Source organism: Oncorhynchus kisutch, linkage group LG4 (assembly GCF_002021735.2).
Source record: "Oncorhynchus kisutch isolate 150728-3 linkage group LG4, Okis_V2, whole genome shotgun sequence".
In the NCBI taxonomy this organism is placed as follows: Eukaryota; Metazoa; Chordata; class Actinopteri; order Salmoniformes; family Salmonidae; genus Oncorhynchus; species Oncorhynchus kisutch.
In genome coordinates this window covers 16,220,945-16,244,122 of record NC_034177.2, presented here as the reverse complement: position 1 = coordinate 16,244,122, position 23,178 = coordinate 16,220,945, and the positions used below count along the sequence as shown (strand labels likewise).

Here is a 23,178-nt window from a genome sequence, read left to right as displayed (position 1 = left end):
TCCTTTCTATTTTATTAAGCTATGTTCAATTGATTTCTTCATACTATGAAATAATGCCACACGATTCTAAGCAAATCTAAATGAACTAGTGTAGCCCACAACCATATGGCATAGCCATATCAGGCTATTCTGTTCTTCTGTTCTTCTGAAATAGACTACATTTTCTTCATATCATGTTTCTTTAGACAATGTCTAAAATAGATCATGGATTTATTGTGATGGTGTAGGCAATATTAGATTGATTTATTAGACTTTTTCAAATGTTGATGTTCCAAAAGGTTTGCATCAGTGGCTTGTAGGCTATGCATGGAAGCCAGAAGATGCTTAACCTGTTTATGCTAATTACCGGGTCAACTACCATGAGACCAGCAGTAATTTGCTCGACATTCACCGGCTGACAAAATTTCATTACCACCACAGCCCAACACCAAACACATACTTAGTTTGAAGTGTTTGTAAAATTCACAATGTGAAAAAGCGATTACAACCATTTCTGTGTTTGAGTGTGTTTTACCTACATTTTATTGTGCCTGATTATACTACCGTTATAAGGGGGTCAGGACATGCTCAGTCTTACAATGTTTTATACATTTACCCTTACCAACAGCCACAGTTTCCAATGTAGACAAAGTAGAATTGTGAGTAACATTACATGGAATTAGAATAATTAGTGTGAGTAGTCCTATTAAGGTGAGTAGTCCTATTAAGGTGAGTAGGCCTATTAGTGTGAGTAGGCCTATTAAGGTGAGTATGCCTATTAGCGTGAGTAGGCCTATTAAGGTGAGTAGGCCTATTAGAGTGAGTAGGCCTATTAGCGTGAGCAGGCCTATGGCAAAAGCAAAACACATTCAAATCAAATCAAAACACATTCTTCCTTTACCAATGCAAATTGAGAACCTCTGTTGAGGAATGTGATTGTTTTTCTTGAGGGTGCCTGTAATGTTCTATTCTCTGGTATTTTATATTTATATTTTGTAAAATATGTGAAATTGTCAAATGCAGGGCTCCCTTGTGAAAGATACCTTGGTCACAATGGGACTCCCTGTGGAAATAAAGGTAACCATTTATTTAATTTTTCTTTACTCGCAGCAATCTGTAGCTGTCTTACATTATCCAGATGCCTTATACAGAGGCCCTGATTTGTGTTTAACCACCTATATGCAAAAGTTAGTCTGACATAATGCTTCGACAGACACGTGCACAGACAGGGATCTACCTGTGATGCACATGCCCCTTTGCACTAACAGTCTCCAAAGTGCCCTTTTGGGTGGTGGTATAAATTCCCCCCAATTGTTTTTTTGTATACATTTTTTGTAATTGTTGTTCGGATCCCACTGGCCGCATGTCTTCGTCAACTTCACAAACTTCGCTACCCCACACCCCTTGCACTGGTTGTGCCTGTGATATTCCATGTACGGACCTTGCGAGACCGGTTGTGTCTTTTTTCCCAGTCTGCCGTATAGAACCCCACAGTGGAGGTGTCATAATACTCATAAAATCTACGGTCAAACAGGGAAATGGTTCCAATAGTTTTCCACCATTCATTTTTCCCATAGGGGATTTTAGAAACACTTAAAATAAGGGCTGTGTTTCGTGTAGATTTACCCTAGCGTGACGTTTTGATAACCATGTAAATCTCATTCGAACATCGTGACCTATCAACACAGTATCCAATAATTTTGAGCACCTGCCCCCTAAACAACCTGGTATCTGAGGATTTTGTATTATTCTGTACATCAATTCAAGACACCCTATTTAGTATGATATTGTAAGTTTCATATGGTATTGTAGCGACCTGCACAGACAGCTGTGTGTTATGTATTAGGCAGAGAGCAGGTTGATTGTCATGCCAGACCTCACTTCTGACACCAGTGTAATGAAACAGCAGGGAGCAGGTCTCAAACCCTAGACCTTCGAGCCCGAGGCCAGGCACGCTATCGACTGTGCCACAAATCATGCTCAAACGGCAGAGTCGATTTCCGCGCTTATAAACCCAGGGTCGTTACACTATGTATTAATTTGTGAATGTCCATCACCCATTTCTTATGATATGTTACGGATTAGAATTCGTATTTATGTTACGAATTTGAAAAACACGTGATATGTTACAAACTGTAGCTAGGTGGCAAACTTTAGCTAGCTCACTAACGTTAGTTATTTATGCAACTTTAGTTGTGATGCAAACGTTGTTGGGCTATATGTTTTGATGTTTAATACATTCTATAGCTACATGATGGGACTCTAATGATGATTTGAAAAAGGTCACAAGCTGCACACACTTCATTGGTCTCTCATTCACAAATTTTACAAGCACTTGGTAATATTCTCACCAGGCATCAAATTTCCCGGCGGCATCCCCCTTGTGTGGCCGTAATGCCCCCTAAAAATCCATGCCTTATGTGGCCAAAGTGGACGTTGTGCTCTTGGGCTGAATATAACAAGGTGAATTATAATTCCCTTCTCCCGGCTGCAGCGCTCTGAAGCACTTCTCACTCACATGGCTCTCTCAGATGTAGCCAATGCCTTTCATGTGATCAGGTCCATCTCACAGGCATTTCCGCTAAGAAATAGGCTAAGTGAATGAAGACAGGCACATTGGGAACGGAACTGCATGCATCTCTCTTATCGAATTCAGAGGCGCATATTGAAGATGTTAGAACTGTCCACATTTAGCCAGTGGTGTAAAATACTTAAGTAAAAATACTTTAAAGTACAACTTAAGTCGTTTTTTGGGGTAACTGTACTTTACTATTCATATTTTTGACAACGTTTACTTTTACTTCACTACATTCCTAAATAAAATGATGTACTTTTTACTCCATACATTTTCCATGACACCCAAAGGTACTCTGAACATTTTGAATGCTTAGTAGGACAGGAAAATGGTCCAATTCACACTGTCACACCCTGATCTGTTCACCTGTTCTTGTTATTGTCTCCACCCCCTCCAGATGTCGCTTGTTTTCCCCAGTGTATTTATCCCTGTGTTTCCTGTCTCTCTGTGCTAGTTTGTCTTGTATGTTCCCAAGTCAACCAGCATTTTTTCCCATTTTCCTGCCTTTGCTATTCTCCTTTTCTAATCTTCCCGGTTTTGACCCTTGCCAGTTTCTGGACTCTGTACCTGCCTGCCTGACCATTCTGCCTGCCATGACTTCGAGCCTGTCTGCCACTCTGTACCTCCTGGACTCTGAACTGGTTTTGGCATTTTGCCTGTCCACGACCATTCTCTTGCCTACTCCTTTTGGATTATTAAACATCTTAAACTCCAACCATCTGCCTCCTGTGTCTGCGTCTAGGTCTCGCCTTGTGTCACGATAGTACGAACTAGCCATGACAGACCCAGCAGACTTGGACCAGCTTCGCCATTCTGTCTCCCTGCAGGGAGCCACCATTGGGAGACATGAGGAGCTGTTACAGGACCTTCTGGAAGTGCTTCGTTCTCTGACAGAGCACCACGACCAATGGTTTAAGGCTACTATGGAGCTTATTAAGGAGTTAACTCATAGACTGTCTGCCATCCCTGAGAGACCCCAACCTCTCAGAATTGTTTTTCCTTTGTGGTGAGTTGGTACAGCCTAACCAGGTTCCCCGAGAACCCCGCTTACCACCTCCGGAGCGATATTCTGGAGATCCTGGTACCTGTCAGGAATTTCTTTCTCAGTGCTCGCTTATTTTTGAGCTACAGCCATCTTCGTTCCCTTCAGACCGATCGAAGATGGCGTATATTATTACTCTAATGTCGGGAAGGGCGCTCTCCTGGGCAATTGCTGTTCGGGAGAAACAATACACCCTTCGTTGTCATCTGGAGGAATTATTGGCGGAGGTGAGGAAGGTATTCGAGTCTCTGGTATCCGGGAGAGAGGCGGCCAGTAAACTTCTTGATTTATGTCAAAACTCCCGTAGTGCGGCAGACTATGCGGTTGATTTTTGCACATTGGCCGCTGAGAGTGCCTGGAATCCGGAGTCTCTCTTTGATACCTTCCTTCACGGATTATCCGAGGTGGTGAAGGATGAGCTAGCTGCTCGGGAATTGCCGGTGGATCTCGACTCCCTCATCACCTCACCATTAAAATTGATGGACGCTTAAGGGAACGCAGGAGTGAGAGGAGGTCTGGCTTTGGGCACACTCGTTCACCCTCTATGGCTCTCTCACCCTTGAAAGAATCCGGACGTTCCCGAAGGCAGTTTTCCCGAGAGGATCCAAAGCCACCCGAGCTCCCACGTGAATTATCTACGACTGGTGAATTGGATTCTTCTGAGCCTATGCAATTGGGAAGAGCTAGGTTATCAGTTGGGGAATGCTCACGTAGGCTGAATTACAACTGTTGTCTGTACTGTGGAGGGGCAGGACATTACATAGCTACCTGCCCTGTTAGGAAACCTTTGTCTCTGGTGGGTACAAGTACTTTAGTGAGACAGACTGGGAGTTCCCTAATTCCCATCACCCGCACACCTTTTGTGCTTGTGCTGTGGAGAGACCAATCAAGTCTCTCCGAGTGCTTATTGACTCTGGGACAGATTAAAGTTTTATGGTTGCTACTATTGCTTCTGAGCTAGGTACTCCCATTCAACCTCTCTCGGTTCCCATGGATGCCAGAGCACTGGACGGCCACTCAATAGGTGTACTGTGCCCATTCAAATACAGATTTCCGGTAACCACAGTGAGACCATACAGTTCCTCCTCATTGCATCGACCCATATTCCTCTTGTCTTGGGGTTTTCTTTGTGGAGAAGAAGGACAAGACCCTGCGTCCGTGCATTGACTACCGGGGACTGAATTACATTACTGTCAAAAATCGTTACCCACTACCACTCCTCTCTTCGGCTTTTGAACCTCTCCAGGGGGCCACCATTTTTCCCAAGTTGGACCTTCAGAATGCCTACCACCTGGTTCGGGTACGCGAAGGGGATGAGTGGAAGACAGCCTTCAACACAGCCAGCGGACATTATGAGTATCAGGTCATGCCATTTTGACTCACCAACGCCCCCGCTGTCTTTCAGGACATGCTCAACTGTTTTGTGTTCGTCTACCTTGATGACATCCTGTTTTTCACCCGTCTGCCCAAGAACATGTTCTTCACATCAGGCAGGTCCTTCAGCGCCTCCGGGAGAACCAACTGTTCGTGAAAGCCACAGCTCTACTATCGCTTTCCTGGGATATGTCATTGCTGAGGGTAATATCCAGATGGATCCTGGAAATGTGAAAGCAGTTGTGGATTGGCCTCAACCTACGTCCAGGGTGCAGTTGCAACGTTTCCTAGGATTTGCAGACGTCTCCCGCCATTTCATTTGGGGTTACAGCACCCTGGCAGCCCCCCTCTCGGCACTCACTTCTCTCAAAGTACCATTCAAATGGTCTCCTGCTGTCAAAGCCTTTGTGGACCTGAAGCATTGGTTCACAGCACCCATCCTCATCCATTCGGACACATCGCGTCAATTTGTGGTTGAGGTGGAGGCATCGGATGTTGGAGTGGGGGCCATCCTGTCCCAGCGATCTGCCCAGGACCAAAAGCTTCATACCTGTGCCTTCCTGTCCCATCGTCTCAATTCTGTAGAGAGGAACTACGACGTAAGCAACCGAGAACTCCTGGCGGTCAAGAAAATAGAAAATCTTTGGAGGGAGTTGAAAGTCTGTGTTGCCCAGCAACAGCCCCAAAACATCACTGCTCTAGAGAAGATCTGCATGGAGGAATGGGCCAAAATACCAGCAACAGTGTGTGAAAACCTTGTGAAGACTTACAGAAAACGTTTGACCTCTGTCATTGCCAACAAAGGGTATATAACAAAGTATTGAGAAACTTTTATTATTGACCAAATACTTATTTTCCACCATAATTTGCAAATAAATTCATTAAAAATCCTACAATGTGATTTTCTGGAAAAAAAATTCTCATTTTGTCTGTCATAGTTGAAGTGTACCTATGATGAAAATTACAGGCCTCTCATCTTTTTAAGTGGGAGAACTTGCACAATTTTTTGCCCCACTGTAGTTCTAAAATCCCCTACAGAAAAATGTATGGTGGAAAAAAGGATTGGAACCATTTCCGAGTTTTACCGCTAGTTTTTATGGGTATTATGAGACATGATGTGGTATTCAATAAGTGTGTTGCTAAGGTTAGTGTCTGTTTGGGCAATGACAGGTTTAGTTCTTGGATTTACTCCCTTTTTTTTCTTTTTTTTTTACACCTGACTAAGTATGATATGTGTAAAAACAAATAGGAGAATGACGAAACAGCAACATAACCTTGAACCCAAGCTGCTGATTGCCATGTTTGGGAGCTGCTTGTTGAGCAAAACCGTGAGTGGGTGGTTAGACTTAAATATGTCAAACCTGATTTCACACACCTGAAAGGACAATGACCCAGTTATCATGAAGGGAAACATAGCCAAGTTCATTAATTCATCAACACATATCAGATGTTATCAATTTAAATGTATTTTTTAAGGTGGACATTTATATAGCAACTTTTTTGCACTAGTCAGAAAAATCTACAAGTAACAGGTATATATGTGGCTGATGTGAAATGGCTAGCTAGTTAGCGGTGGTGCGCGCTAATAGTGTTTCAGTGCTCTGAGACCTAGAAGTAGTTGTTCCCCTTGCTCTGCTTCGTGAGTGACTGTGGTTGATGTGTGCAGAGGGTCCTTGGTTTGAGCCCAGATTGGGGCGAGGAGAGAGACGGAAGCTATACTGTTTGATTGATGCTGTTGACCAGGGTCACTGGTTGCTGTGGAAAAAGGAAGAGGTCAAAAGGGGGTGAGTGTGGCCGATGTGAAATATGGGAGAATATTCTTCAATTTTAATCTATATTTTCATAAATTAATACCTAAACCTATTATGAATATGAATATTTGATGTGATTTATTCCATGCATTGATATCTTATGCATCCAATGCATTATCTATTTCTTATACGGTTGATGCGTATTGCATATGTATGTAGACATGAGACATACATTTGTGCACTCATGTATGAGGGAGGGAAGGATTGGACAGCAATCTATGAGCGAATCATCTCGTAAACCAATTACATTTCAAGCACGTACTGAAAAAAGTATTCAGATACTTTTGAGGAGATAGGAAACTCCATTTGAATTGTTGTACCTCTCATTGTGTACGTTGCCCGTGCTTTCGTGCTTTGTCAATGGGGCGCACGGTGCATTTGTGGGTCAAGAAGAGCTCTCCTTCATGGATTGAATGGAAGTCAATTGGGCCCGAGCTCAAAAACAACAACATTAGCATGAATTTCGTAAACAAGAAGTACACCATTGCACATCCGAGATGTGAGATAATGAACTTGTTCTCTAATATCGTATAACATTGGAATCGTGATATTACGTACTTTTGACGAAAATAGGCAGGTTTCTCGACTCATACCCTGACTTTGAGAAAGGGTTGCGTGACGATTAACTTATCAACTGCGTGACGCAACATGACAACGTGAACGCGATTGGTTGACTGTCTGCTGATGAGGAATTTTTCGTTGTTCCATCCATTGCCAATGGGATTCCTATCTCATTCTTTCTCTAATATCTCTGCAGTTGTCGCTTTCTGTCCACGCTCGTCTCCAAGAGTGGGCGACGTGACTCAAATGTGCTTTATTCTAATTGGCGTGTAAACGGAACCTGCCCTATCTGTGCGTCGAAATCATGTGGTAGAAACATTGTAGAATATAAATATAACAGTCAGCGAAGACAGCCGGACACCTCGAATTCACCATCTCCCATTTTTTTTGAAGGTAGGTTTGGTTTGCGTTCTTTGACAGACTTTTGATCAGCTGGTGTGAAAGATTTTATTTAAAAACAGTGTAATTTAATTTAGTGTATATATATATATATATATTTATATATTGAGTTTTAGAATCGCGTGATTGACGATTCTCGGCTCCTTCAGTTATTTATGTCTCAGGCTACATTTTCTTGTGGTAAAAAAATCTTTATTTTTCCCCTCCAAGGAATGACTTTCAATACTATCAAAAGTTTTAAGCTGGAGTTCGATGGACCGGGCGATGCTGTGTATGCCAGCAGCGAGATACTGTCCGGAAAGGTCGTTTTGGAGCTAAGCAGGGATACGAAAGTGGACTCCATGAAGGTCCTTGGAAGAGGGGTTGCCACTGCCCACTGGCTTGAGAATCGCAGTGGAGGCATGAATGCCGTTTACAACGACTACACCTCCAAGATCAGTTACTTCAGGAAGAGGCAACATCTCATCCGAGGTAAGTAGTCTTCTCATGGGAAAAGCACTCTGGTCATTGTTCAACTGTTTTGTTATTTCTCAACAATGTTAAACTATTTCTAAGGTGTAGCATATATTGATTTCCTTTTAATTTTGAGCTAATGAATGGGACTAATTGTTTGCGTGTTTTAAAAAGCTATCTCTAAAAGAAGCCTAGTGCATCTTGGATTTCACCAAGCCTACTGTAGGACACAGTAAAGACACATGCCCTACTTATGGCCCTCGGGGGAAAAAAATGCACACCTATTAGAAAATGACATTCTTAGAGGCACGAAACTCTGGAGAATATTTTACAGCATGAACTTAATATTTTACATTTGGTTGTGTGTGAATGAAGCTCACGTGTAGCACCAACATGCTTATAGGAATTGGATTTACTCTTAGAAAAAAGGGTTCCAAAGGGGTTCTTTGGCTGTCTCCATAGTGGAACCCTTTTTGGTTTCAGGTAGAACCCTTTGCACAGAGGGTTTCTGTGGAAAGGGTTCTACCTGGAACCAAAAAGGGTACTTCAAAGGGTTATCCTATGGGGACAGCTGAAAAACCCTTTGTAGGTTCTATATAGCACTTTCCCCCCCTTTTTTCTCTCTGAGTGTAGGACATCAGACTGCAGGGTAAATAAATAGAGCAGTCCTGTTACTGGGAAGTCATGGCAATTTACAGTCTTGATTTAGGGGTTTTATATGTTCTTTCATTATGACTGATAGACAACTGTGAATAGTGCTTTTGGAAAGAATAAACTTCTGTAAAAGGAAGTACGAGTGGAGACGCCCAATAAGAGGCATAGGCAGTTGCTTGTCTGAAAAGGGCTGGGGGTTTAAAAGAAATAGTGCCTCTGTCTCTCAGGCAACAGGGAAAACAACACGTGGGAGCTTGAGGGACAGGACACCCCCCAACCCTTCATCTTCACTATACTGCATATTAATTAAGTCCTCATTTCTTTACATGCAAACTTGTCAAGCAAGGTTTTTGTTATTCCAGAGAACCTCCAAAAGTACTCAAGATTTAATGTGTAGGTATGTTAAATTATGATTAGGCTTGGTTTGTTATTTCAAATCAAGAAGATCTCCATGAATAGAAAAACAATTAACTGATAGATTGTATCTGGAGTCCCAGCTAGGTAAACCGCCTCTACAGAAATCTGTTGAAATACACCCCCTAAAAATCCGTGCATTTGGAATGTATTCAGACCCCTTCCCTTTTCCTACATTTTGTCAGCCTTATGCTAAAATGAATTAAATAAAAAATGCTTATAAATCTACACACAATACCTCAATGACAAAGTGAAAACAGGTTTTTAGAAATGTATAAAAAAACAGATACCTTTATTTACATAGGTATTCAGACCCTTTGCTATGAGACTCGAAATGGAGCTGCGGTGCAGCCTGTTTCCATTGATCATCCTTGCTGTTTCTACAACTGTGGTAAATTCAATTGATTGGATATGATTTGGAAAGGCACACACTTGTCTATATAAGGTCCCACAGTTGACAGTGCATGTTAGAACAAAAACCATGCCATGAGGTCCAGGACCTATATACTAGGCAGTGTCAGAGAAGGGCCCAAAAAATTGTCAGACTCCAGTCACCCAAGTCATAGACTGTTCTCTCGGGTACCGCACGACAAGTGGTACCGGAGCGCCAAGTCTAGGACCAGAAGGCTCCTTAACAGCTTTTACCCCTCCAAGACATAAGACCTCTGAACAATTAATGGCCACCCAGACTATTTGCATTTACCTGCCCCTCCCCCTTTTGATTTTACACTGCCACTACTTGCTGTTTATTATCTATGTATAGTCACTTTACCCCTACCTACATGTACAAATTACCTCGACTAACCTGTACCCCCCACACATTGACTCGGTACCAGTACCCCCTGTATAGCCTCATTGTTATTTTATTGTTGAAAAAAAATAATTATGTAGTTTATTTGAGTAAATATTTTCTTACCTGCATTGTTGGTTAAGGGCTTGTAAGTAAGCATTTCAGGGTAAAGTATTCAGCGCATGTGACAAATAACATTAGATTTGAAGGAATAGTCTGTAGAGTTCCAACAAAGGATTGTGTCGAGGCACAGATCTGGAAAAGGGTAACAAAAAATATCTGCAGCATTGGAGGTCCCCATGAACACAGTGGCCTCCGTCATTCTTAATGGCACATGACTGCCTGCTTGCAGTTTGCCAAAAGGCACCTAAAGGACTCTCAAAAGCATGGTGGTGGCATCATCATGCTGTGGGGATGTTTTTCAGCGCCATGGACTGGGAGACTAGTCAGGATCGAGGGAAAGATGAACAGAGCAAAGTACAGAGATCCTTGATGAAAACCTGCACCATAGTACTCAGGACCTCAGACTGGGAAGGTGGTTCACCTTCCAACAGGGCAAAGACCCTAAGCATACAGACAAGACAACACAGGAGTGGCTTCGGGATGAGTTTCTGAATGTCCTTGAGTGGCCCAGCCAGAGCCTGAATTTGAACCTGCTCGAACATCTCTGGAGAGACCTGAAAATAGCTGTGCAGCGACGCTCCCCATCCAACCTGACATAGCTTGAGAGGATCTGCAGAGAAGAATGGGAGAAACTCCTCAAATACAGGTGTGCCAAGCTTGTAGCCTCATACCCAAGAAGACTCGAGGCTGTAATCGCTGCCAAAGGTGCTTCAACAAAGTACTGAGTAAAGGGTCTGAATGGGAGGTGTGTGTTTTTAATCCATTTTAGAACAATGCTTTAATGTAACAAAGTGGAAAAGGTCAAGAGGTCTGAATACTTTCCAAATACACTGTAGTTGGACTTCAGTGTTCAGACATGTATAAAAGTAGACTTCAATCATCAAATCAAATCAAATTTATTTATATAGCCCTTCGTACATCAGCTGATATCTCAAAGTGCTGTACAGAAACCCAGCCTAAAACCCCAAACAGCAAGCAATGCAGGTGTAGAAGCACGGTGGCTAGGAAAAACTCCCTAGAAAGGCCAATACCTAGGAAGAAACCTAGAGAGGAACCAGGCTATGTGGGGTGGCCAGTCCTCTTCTGGCTGTGCCGGGTGGAGATTATAACAGAACATGGCCAAGATGTTCAAATGTTCATAAATGACCAGCATGGTCGAATAATAATAATAATAAGGCAGAACAGTTGAAACTGGAGCAGCAGCACAGTCAGGTGGAAGTTGAAACTGGAGCAGCAGCATGGCCAGGTGGACTGGGGACAGCAAGGAGTCATCATGTCAGGTAGTCCTGGGGCATGGTCCTAGGGCTCAGGTCCTCCGAGAGAGAGAAAGAAAGAGAGAAGGAGAGAATTAGAGAACGCACACTTAGATTCACACAGGACACCGAATAGGACAGGAGAAGTACTCCAGATATAACAAACTGACCCCAGCCCCCCGACACATAAACTACTGCAGCATAAATACTGGAGGCTGAGACAGGAGGGGTCAGGAGACACTGTGGCCCCATCCGAGGACACCCCCGGACAGGGCCAAACAGGAAGGATATAACCCCACCCACTTTGCCAAAGCACAGCCCCCACACCACTAGAGGGATATCTTCAACCACCAACTTACCATCCTGAGACAAGGCTGAGTATAGCCCACAAAGATCTCCGCCACGGCACAACCCAAGGGGGGGGGGGCGCCAACCCAGACAGGATGACCACAACAGTGAATCAACCCACTCAGGTGACGCACCCCCTCCAGGGACGGCATGAGAGAGCCCCAGCAAGCCAGTGACTCAGCCCCTGTAATAGGGTTAGAGGCAGAGAATCCCAGTGGAAAGAGGGGAACAGGCCAGGCAGAGACAGCAAGGGCGGTTCGTTGCTCCAGAGCCTTTCCGTTCACCTTCCCACTCCTGGGCCAGACTACACTCAATCATATGACCCACTGAAGAGATGAGTCTTCAGTAAAGACTTAAAGGTTGAGACCGAGTTTGCGTCTCTGACATGGATAGGCAGACCGTTCCATAAAAATGGAGCTCTATAGGAGAAAGCCCTGCCTCCAGCTGTTTGCTTAGAAATTCTAGGGACAATTAGGAGGCCTGCGTCTTGTGACCGTAGCGTACGTGTAGGTATGTACGGCAGGACCAAATCAGAGAGATAGGTAGGAGCAAGCCCATGTAATGCTTTGTAGGTTAGCAGTAAAACCTTGAAATCAGCCCTTGCTTTGACAGGAAGCCAGTGTAGAGAGGCTAGCACTGGATAATATGATCAAATTTTTTTGGTTCTAGTCAGGATTCTAGCAGCCGTATTTAGCACTAACTGAAGTTTATTTAGTGCTTTATCCGGGTAGCCGGAAAATAGAGCATTGCAGTAGTCTAACCTAGAAGTGACAAAAGCATGGATTAATTTTTCTGCATCATTTTTGGAGAGAAAGTTTCTGATTTTTGCAATGTTACGTAGATGGAAAAAAGCTGTCCTCGAAATGGTCTTGATATGTTCTTCAAAAGAGAGATCAGGGTCCAGAGTAACGCCGAGGTCCTTCACAGTTTTATTTGAGACGACTGTACAACCATTAAGATTAATAGTCAGATTCAACAGAAGATCTCTTTGTTTCTTGGGACCTAGAACAAGCATCTCTGTTTTGTCCGAGTTTAATAGTAGAAAGTTTGCAGCCATCCACTTCCTTATGTCTGAAACACATGCTTCTAGCGAGGGCAATTTTGGGGCTTCAACATGTTTCATTGAAATGTACAGCTGTGTGTCATCCACATAGCAGTGAAAGTTTACATTATGTTTTCGAATAACATCCCCAAGAGGTAAAATATATATAGTGAAAACAATAGTGGTCCTAAAACGGAACCTTGAGGAACACCGAAATTTACAGTTGATTTGTCAGAGGACAAACCATTCACAGAGACAAACTGATATCTTTCCGACAGATAAGATCTAAACCAGGCCAGAACATGTCCGTGTAGACCAATTTGGGTTTCCAATCTCTCCAAAAGAATGTGGTGATCGATGGTATCAAAAGCAGCACTAAGGTCTAGGAGCACGAGGACAGATGCAGAGCCTCGGTCCGATGCCATTAAAATGTCATTTACCACCTTCACAAGTGCCGTCTCAGTGCTATGATGGGGTCTAAAACCAGACTGAAGCATTTCGTATACATTGTTTGTCTTCAGGAAGGCAGTGAGTTGCTGCGCAACAGCCTTCTCTAAAATTTTTGAGAGGAATGGAAGATTCGATATAGGCCGATAGTTTTTTTATATTTTCTGGGTCAAGGTTTGGCTTTTTCAAGAGAGGCTTTATTACTGCCACTTTTAGTGAGTTTGGTACACATCCAGTGGATAGAGAGCCGTTTATTATGTTCAACATAGGAGGGCCAAGCACAGGAAGCAGCTCTTTCAGTAGTTTAGTTGGAATAGGGTCCAGTATGCAGCTTGAAGGTTTAGAGGCCATGATTATTTTCATCATTGTGTCAAGAGATATAGTACTAAAACACCTGAGCGTCTCTCTTGATCCTAGGTCCTGGCAGAGTTGTGCAGACTCAGGACAACTGAGGTTTGGAGGAATATGCAGGTTTAAAGAGGAGTCCGTAATTTGCTTTCTAATAATCATAATCTTTTCCTCAAAGAAGTTCATGAATTTATCACTGCTAAAGTGAAAGTCATCCTCTCTTGGGGAATGCTGCTTTTTAGTTAGCTTTGCGACAGTATTAAAAAGGAATTTCGGATTGTTCTTATTTTCCTCAATTAAGTTAGAAAAATAGGATGATCGAGCAGCAGTAAGGGCTCTACGGTACTGCACGGTACCGTCCTTCCAAGCTAGTCGGAAGACTTCCAGTTTGGTGTGGCGCCATTTCCGTTCCAATTTTCTGGAAGCTTGCTTCAGAGCTCGGGTATTTTCTGTGTACCAGGGAGCTAGTTTCTTATGAGAAATTTTTTTAGTTTTTAGGGGTGCAACTGCATCTAGGGTATTGCGCAAGGTTAAATTGAGATCCTCAGTTAGGTAGTTAACTGATTTTTGTCCTCTGGCGTCCTTGGGTAGGCAGAGGGAGTCTGGAAGGGCATCAAGGAATCTCATGCTAAATCTATTGGTAAAATTGCTTATGAAGTGATATTTCATTAGGAATTAATTTGTTTTATTTTTATGGTTAGGCCATTTTATAACCTTCAAAGGACTAAAACTTTCCAGGGCAAACATTCTGTGGACATACTGTATTATTTCATATATCATATAAACTTACCCTTTTTCCCGTGGTCAGATGGATTTGCAAAATAGTTTTGCTCCCGTCAAGACATGAAGCTTTGATCAATGCTTTAGTTTGGTTGATCTGGTTTTGAGAAACTTCATAGTGGTACTGATACTACAACTGTCTTTGGTTGTCTGGATGATAAGGATACTGTGTTCATAGCAATAAACTTTTTTTTATTCGATTTTTTTTTTTTTTGCTTGAATAAACTCTGACTTAATTTGCTAAATATTTGCTAAATATTAAGTCCTGCTGTTTGCACCTTTTTATATATTTAGAAATTCAAGCCAGACTGTTGAACATGTAGCTAGGCCGTCATTGAAAATAAGAATTTGTTCTTAACTGACTTGCCTAGTTAAATAAAGGTAAAAAAATAAATAAAGAATGTGTCATGTTCACACCACAAGGTGGCAGTATATAACCCTGCATGCTTTCAGGAAACAAAGGTAAACAACAGTTTTTTTGGGACAAGATGTTACCCGATTTTGCAATCTAGAGGTCATGTAACTAATTGTTCTTCAATATACGTTCTGTGTATGTGTATAAAATGTACCATTCATCTTCATGCACTTTCCCCTTATTCTTACTGTTTCTTGAAGTGGTAAACTATATGAAATGGCAAAAAATGTAATGTTATGATCAAATGTTTTCGTCACATACCAAGTTTACAGCTAGTATAAAAGGTACAGCAAAATGCTTGTGTGCATTTTGCTGCACCCTAACAATGCAGTGCATTAATTAATAATAACAATGAAAATATAATTCATTATAGGAATTTACAGACTTAAAAAATATATATTTGGCAAGTTGCTCATGTTCCCTTTCTAGAAATGAATGCATAGACCACATGTACAGAATACCAAAAAATGGGCATGAGCAAAAGCTGAAATACCCTTTTTACTATTATGCAATGTGAAAATATTTTGTCAAATGGGAGGATCTTTGCAGCCTTCGGGCATGCTCAGTAAGCCTGTTTTCGTCTAAGAACCTGTAACCATCAATCACCAGGCACGGTTTTCCCCGTTTGCTCGAGCGCTCCACACCCAGGAAAGATGTTTATTAGCCCGTTACCCTCTATGCGGGCTTACATAATATATTAGGACAGCCCACATCGTGCAAAAGGGAGCTGTGGCCGCGACTACTTAATCAGTTTTGTTTTGCAAGTGTAGCGACAATAATATTAAGATAGTACCGAAACGTTCTTTTACAACTTGAACAAGGAACAATAACATTTTAACATAACTATACTGTTTGGAACTTACAACCCTCACGATGATTTTCGACAAATTGAAAAAGTTGTACATCGTCTTCGACTCTCCAGAAATCGATTCCCCTCCAGTTTTCAGCAGTGGGGACGTGGTGTCTGGAAAAGTTGTTTTGAACCTTTCAGGTGAAAGTAAAGTGCAGTCGTTGAAGTTGCACGCAGAAGGTTTTGCGAAAGTGCATTGGACCGAATCTCGTTCGGCTGGGTCCAGTACTGCCTATACTCAAAACTACAGCGACGAAGTGGAGTATCTCAACAGGAGAGAAGTTCTTCTGCAAGCAGGTTAGTCATTCACTCTCTATCGGTGAATGAAAGCAATGAAGTGTTCCATGCTATGCAACTCATTGGGCAAAACCACTTGGGCAAATTTTACTCGAGAAAAGTATTTTCATTGTACATAACTGGGTTTTGTGTAGGGTTTCTCTCATGGGAAGGTATTTTGTTTTTTTCTTAGTTATTCTGTAATCATTTTTATATTCGGGTGTTCTCAATTGTAAATTCTCAACTGGCCTACCTGGTTAAAGGTGAAATATACACATTTTATTTTTAACGTTTAAATTTGCAGCATGGAAAAATAATTGTTTTCATTCAAATTTAAGCACTCAGTGGTGGAAAAAGCACAAAATGATCATACTTGAGAGTAGAAGTAAAGATACCTTTTAATAGAAAATGACTCTAGTAACAGTCACCCAGTAAAATACTACTTGAGTAACAGGCTTGAAGTATTTGGTTTGAAATATTTTTAAGTATCAAAAGTAAAAGTACGAATCATTTAAAATATCCTTATATTAAGCAAACCAGACTGCACAATTTAAATTTTTTAAATTTTTTAAATTTAAATTTAATTATTTATTGATAGCCATGGTCACTAAACACTCAGACATAATTTACTGTCAAAGCATTCGTATTTAGTGAATCTGCCAGATCAGAGGCAGTAGGGATGACCAGGGATGTTCTCTTAATAAGCGTGTGAATTGGACCCTTTTCCTGTCCTGCTAAGCATTCAACATGTAACTAGTACTTTTGGGTGTCAGGAAAAATGTATGGAGTAAAAAGTACATATTTTTTTAGGAATGTAGTGAAGTAAAAAAAAATGCTACTTAAGTAAAAGTAAAGTACTTAACCCCACTGAATGCACTTGACCTTGTCAAAGGATTTGAAAGTATTATGCATATTAGATTGAGTTTGGATTCACACCAAATTTACTGTCTGAATGCAGCCCTAAATTTTATAATATATAGAAAAACAAGGGACTGCAAATCCCCATTCAAGAGCACCCAGCAGTATAGAGGGCATGTGATGGTGCTTTTGTGTTTAAGGAGAAAAGGGAAAACTGCATTTGCAGTTCATTGTAATAAAGAAACTCAGTGATTTCTCCTGTATGTATTTTAGTTAGTACATTGCTTTGGAAAGCAAACGGCCCTCATTCAGTAATCAATGTGGATCAGAAGTGGTTTCAAATAATGAATGCTTATTTTATTCATTTTTCTTCAGATAATGGCGAGCACACCCTCCTCTCTGCTGGAAGACACGAATTCCCATTTAGTTTCCAGTTGCCTGAAGAGTAAGTATCCCTTTCTGGAATGAATGGTTTTAGAATTATTATACAGTAATGCACTGGAGGCAAATGTTAATTTGCATTTGATTTGGACCTATGAAATCCTTTCATCTTATTAAAGAACAACTAATGTCTAATCAATCTGTGTTTATTTATTTAAACTCTTTTATTTTTTGCGTCAACAGGACACTGGTGACATCCTTCGAAGGCAAGCATGGCAGCATCCGCTACTGGGTGAAAGTGAAGCTGCATAGGCCCTGGGCTACAGTGAGGAAGATCAAGAAGGAGTTCACAGTCATCGAGCCCATTGACATTAACACACCAGCCTTATTGGCTCCCCAAGCTGGCACAAAAGACAAGATGGCACGGGTGTGGTACCGCAATTTTGGACAGGTTTCAATAACCGCTAAGATCGATCGTAAAGGTTACACACCAGGTAAGAACCAATCATACCTTTTAATCCTAGTGGCCCTGAAAACTGAACATTAAGGCATTTTAACTGAACCAAATCTCACCTCACAGCCTCTATTCTTCATCTTCCAGGTGAGGTGATTCCTGTATTTGCTGAGTTTGACAATGCCACCTCACGCTCTGTGGTGCCCAAGGCCTACATCACACAGACGCAGACGTTCATCGCCCGGGGCACCATGAAGCAGAAGCAAGCGGTGGTGGCCACGCTTAGTGGTGATGTGGTGGGCGCCCAGCGCAGGGAGACCTGGCAAGGCCGCGCCATCAAGATCCCTCCTGTCGGGCCCTCCATCCTGCAGTGCCGCATCATCAAAGTGGAATACATGCTCAGGGTGAGTTCAAGCCATAGACAGAATTTAAAAGTAAATCATTCACATTCATTAGATTTTCCTTGTTGAGGATATGCCTCCGATTGATAATGAAAAGCTAATTAGAGATCAGTCGGTAGTAGTTTTACCCCTACTGACGTGTCGGTTACTGTAGTTCTAAAAGCTTTCTCCCCTCTCCACCACCTAGGTGTGTGTGGATGTTCCTGGGACCTCCAAGCTGTGCCTAGAGCTGCCCCTGGTCATGGGCACCATCCCCCTCCATCCCTTTGGTAGCCGCACCTCCAGCGTCAGCAGCCAGTACAGTGTTAACCTGGAATGGCTCCGCATGGCCATCCCCGAGCAGCCTGAGCGTAAGTGTCTGTCTCATTGTAATACAAGACTTAGCGGTGTCAATGCCAGGTCCCCCTGAAAATCTCCTACCTTAGGAAAAATGGTTTACTCATCTGTACCCTCTTTCCCTCCCCACACAGCTCCTCCTGACTACAGCTCTGTGGTGACGGATGAGGAGGCTGAGCGGAACATTACGGCCCCCCATCCTGAGGAGGACCTCAGTGGGATTATGGAGCACCCTCTCAGGGCCTTTGTCCAGGAGTTCCGCTTCCGACCTCCTCCGGTGTACTGCGAGGTGAGCTAGCACCCCTTGGAGTACTCTTGTGACAATAGGGATGCACTTCTTTGATTACACTTCTATCACTCAATTTACATTTTAGTCATTTATCAAGCGCTCTTATCCAGAGTGATTTACAGAAGCAGTTAGCCTTGCTCAAGGACACATCGACAGATACATTTTTAAAAATTCCCCCTCGTCAGCTTGGGGATTTGAATCAGCGAACTTTTGGTTACTGGCCCAATGCTCTTAACCGCTAGGCTACTCATTGAATCTTAATCCTTTGTGTTTTGCTCCTGCAGATCGACCCAAATCCTCAGCCCCTCAACATGAGACGTCGCTGCATGACATGTTGAACCATAAGCGCCACTTGAGCGTCACACGATGACCCTATTTAATTAAACGAAGCGAAGAGATTTGTCTTCCCCTGGATTACTCTCCGAAACTGGTGACTCAGTCCAAAGATGTGGCTTCTGTTGTTGGAAGGGACTTAGAGTACCACTGAGAGGCTGGAAAAGAAGATGGAGGCGACAGGACCTGCTTGTGGATGAAGTCCTTTTTAAAAAAAAGAAAGGAGGACATGTTAAGTTCAACAAGAAAAGGAAATAACTTCTCCCATGGTTCCTGTCCTCCCAAGTGATTCTGACTCAGGATGACGAAATCGAGTCTCCCCTCCTGCCAATCAATGAACCCCCACACAATAAATGTTTTGTGTTTGGGGAAATATTGGGGGAGGATCACTTGATTTTTTGTGAGGGAGAGTTGGAGTTGCAGATGATAACTAGGCCTCAAAGAATGCAATGGTATATCTTCAGTTAACATCTGCAAATGATCAGCTGGCTTGGTGTTAAGAGGCACCTGTAACTCATCTTTTAATACCCAACTCCCCCTTGCCTGGTGACATGTAGTATGACTCAATCATGATGAATAATTCTACTGTTATTCAAGTAAGCACTTATCTGAGACTGTTTGGTGAGGAGGAGTTGAGTCGGCAGGTTTCGGCATTTAGCCGGGTAATACTATGCAAAAGGGAACTTGAATCCTGTAGTATCTGAAAATGTACTGAAATGATTCCAGGAGAGATTCTGATATAGCAGCTGCCCTCTGTATGGGGATGTTCAATGTATTCTGAATCTTAATTTGACAGTAATGGATGAAAACTAAACGGTTGAGTTTTTTGCATGTGGAAGAATTCAAGAGAAAAGTTAGTGTTGTGTAAAAGCTTGTGCTATAGCACAAACCTGGGCATAACGTTTTCTCAGAAAATAGTCTAGGACTGATTTAGAAACAGTGACACGAGGAAGAAAAGTGTGTTTGTAGCTGCTGCAAGCTCAAATGATTAGCTTTAGAAACGGCTCAGGAGGAAATATCAGAGCCATGTGGTTTTATGTGTTTGATTCAATCCAGATGCCTTGTTTTCCAACCGTCTGTAAACGTCTGCAGAAAGTTTGTTCAGCGTTACATTAAGCCTTAAGTTGGAGATGTCACTTTGAAGTGTACTAAAGAACTGACTTCAGGTCAGCAATGCAGCTTACGTGTCATGCGCAGTGCAGCACACACCTGAAATTGAATGTATTTTATACAAACGCCGCTGTTGATTCACAGAACTTGCCAAAGTTTTTGTAATTCCCTTTTCTAATAAAAACACTGAAACAGATATTTGTGTTTTCGGTCAAGGAATTGTGATCTCTGTGACATGCGGTCATCTATCTTGAAGGACAAATAGGAAAGAGAACCTTCCCACTGGGCACAGATGTTAAACCAACGTGGAATAGACAATTTCAATAAAATGTTATATGGAAACTGTTGATTCAACCAGTGTCCCCACGGTTGCTTGCTGAACATATCTTAATTGTTCTCCTACACTACATGCCCAAAAGTATATGGGCACCTGCTTGTTTCATTCTACAATCATGGCATTAATATAGAGTTGGTCCCCACCCTTTTTTTGCTGCTATAACAGCCTCCACTCTTCTGGGAAGGCTTTCTGCTAGATGTTGGAACATTGCTGCGGGGACGTTCTTCCATTCAGCCATGAGCATTAGTGAGGTCAGGCACATGTTGGGCAATTAGTCCTGGCTCACAGTCTGCATTCCAATTAATGTCAAAGGTGTTTGATGTGGTTGACCTCAGGGCTATGTCGAGGCCAGTCATGTTCTTCCACCGATTTTTGACAAACCATTTATTTACCTTGCTTTGTGCATGCGGGCATTGTCATGATGGAACAGGAAAAGTTGGAAGCACACAGCCATCTATATTGTTATTGTATGCTGTAGCGTTAAGATTTCCACAGTTTGAGTCCAATGGCGGTGAGCTTTACAAATCGAATCATAATTTGTTGGTCACATACACATACACATATTTAGCGAAATGCTTGTTTTTCTGGCTCCAACACTGCAGTATCTAACAATTCTACGTATATACGGCTGCAGCCTCCAAGGTGCAAGCTTGAGTAGCCGGCTAATGATGGCTATTTAACAGTCTGATGGCCTTGAGATAGAAGCTGTTTTTCAGTCTCTCGGTCCCAGTTTTGATGCACCTGTACTGACCTCGCCTTCTGAATGATAGTAGGGTCAACAGGTTGTGGCTCGGTTGGTTGATGTCCTTGATGATATTTTTGGCCTTCCTGTGACATCGGTGCTGTAGGTGTCCTGGAGGGCATGTACTGTGCCCCCAGTCATTCCAACCAACGCTTGGAATTGCGCATGGTGATCTTAGGCTTGTGTGCGGCTGCTTAGCCATAGAAACCCATTTCATGAAGCTCCCGAAGAAGAGTTCTTGTTCGCTACGTAGTTCAGCCCTTGGCAGTCCCATTATGTGAGCTTGTGTGGCCTACCGCTTTGCGGCTGAGCTCCTAGACATTTCCACTTCACAATAACAGCTCTTACAGTTGACCAGGGCAGAAAACTGACTTGTTGGGAGGTGGCTGGCATCCTATGACGGTGCCATGTTGAAAGTCACTGAGCTCTTCAGTACGAGCCATTCTACTGCCAATGTTTGTCAATAGAGATTGCATGGCTGTGTGCTCAGTTTTATACACCTCTCAGCAATTGGTGTGGCTGAAATAGTCAAATCCACTCATTTGAAGGAGTATTCACATACTTTTGTAGTGTATGTCCCAGAAAGTTGCATTGGTTAGAATTAACTAGAGAGCGAATATAACTTGTTCTCCTCAAATAGACCATCCCAAAGAAGAGGATATTACCTGCATAATACACTAGGTTTTCTGGAAAAGCACCCTTTTCAAAACCTACTCTATGACATTCTTTTGAGTGAAGCATTGTGTCATGTTCAGTTTAGGTATAAACTGAAGAAACATGACTGGGCAGGGGAATTCTGGTGAAAAGTCATTCAGTCACATTAGTCAGAAGACCGTGGACATAGTCAACACCAAATTTGACAGTTTCAATTTTTGAACATATTTGAACCATAATGGGAATTGAATTTATGTGACCAAACTGAAAGGTTCAGGTAACCTGATACCTGAAAAATATTGTTATGGTACTGGCTTGTTTTGGAACATTATGTATAGCTGCTTGAATGTGTGCCCAGGCAGCACTGCCCACGGCATGGTTAATTTACATTAATACATTAATCTACACAACATTTATATTACTCAGAGGCAGCAGGCAGTGGAAACAATCATAACAAAACATTTTACACAAGAACAGGATAGAAGGATAACAATGACAAGCTACAGTGTTTCTGACTTATTTCCATGTCATTTTTTTTATCTCATCAAAACTCCATCTGGGACTAGTTTATGAGACCAAACCTCCAATGCCTTGTTCACGTGAGTGAGGTGGCTGTGTGGTAGAGGCATTATAAGCTCCTTCACTGGAAACGTCTGTGGCCTAGTAGGCACTGCTGTCTGTAGTGAACGAGGAAACAGAATACCAGGGTGGTATTATTGATTTGACAGGCCATCGAGGATAACACATTCATACAAAACTGTCAGTTCAAACTTTCAAAACATGACCAAAATAGACTTTTCCATCTCTCACCAAACCTACCGGGGCAGGGCCTGGCTTGGTAGCTTGGCACATACAGTATGTGTCTTGACACATTGCAATAGGTGGTTATGGCACATATCACAAACAGGGCATTGACTTCTCTTACTGTCTGTCTGAGAAGGGCCTCATTGGGATTTCGGAAATTCAATGGAGGTCCGCACAGATGTTTTTGTTACCGATTTGTTTATCCTAAATCAACGACAAATCAATGACAAGCAGACAGACAAACAAACATCATGGTCAAGGTTCTGGTCTAAATTAACAACACCTTTTAGCCCGCAACAGGCCTAGCGTGAGCCTACGATATGACACCATAACTCAGGTGACCCAGTTGGGTCCAGTTATTCCCAAACGAGCGTGGTGGTGCTTCTTGGCTGCTTCTACAATCTCAAGATGAACATCTCCAGTTCAGATTGATTTATGCTCTTGTGTATCTCCCATTAAAAGCATCCTATAAAAATCCAGCCAGGGGGTTCATTACAGAAGTACTGGCTGACCAGAAGGTCATCTTGTGCTTCTGCCTCTGAGTC

At 42.4% G+C, this 23,178-nt stretch overlaps 1 protein-coding gene across 2 annotated transcripts; it reads left to right on the top strand.

Annotated features, from left to right (window-relative positions):
- Positions 1-7,576: 7,576 nt before the first annotated feature.
- On the top strand, positions 7,577-20,292 carry arrdc2 (arrestin domain containing 2). 2 transcript variants are annotated; one of them, XM_020480308.2, is made up of 8 exons: positions 7,577-7,735; positions 7,952-8,212; positions 17,168-17,237; positions 17,417-17,667; positions 17,775-18,031; positions 18,216-18,378; positions 18,499-18,653; positions 18,938-20,292. In XM_020480308.2, the coding sequence occupies exons 2-8, from the start codon at positions 7,954-7,956 to the stop codon at positions 18,989-18,991; spliced, it is 1,209 nt and encodes a 402-aa protein (XP_020335897.1). In that variant the 5' UTR covers positions 7,577-7,735; positions 7,952-7,953; the 3' UTR covers positions 18,992-20,292. The 2 variants fall into 2 exon arrangements, with proteins under 2 accessions (XP_020335897.1, XP_020335896.1); XM_020480307.2 differs by lacking the exons at positions 7,577-7,735; positions 7,952-8,212 and adding an exon at positions 14,585-15,955.
- Positions 20,293-23,178: the final 2,886 nt, after the last annotated feature.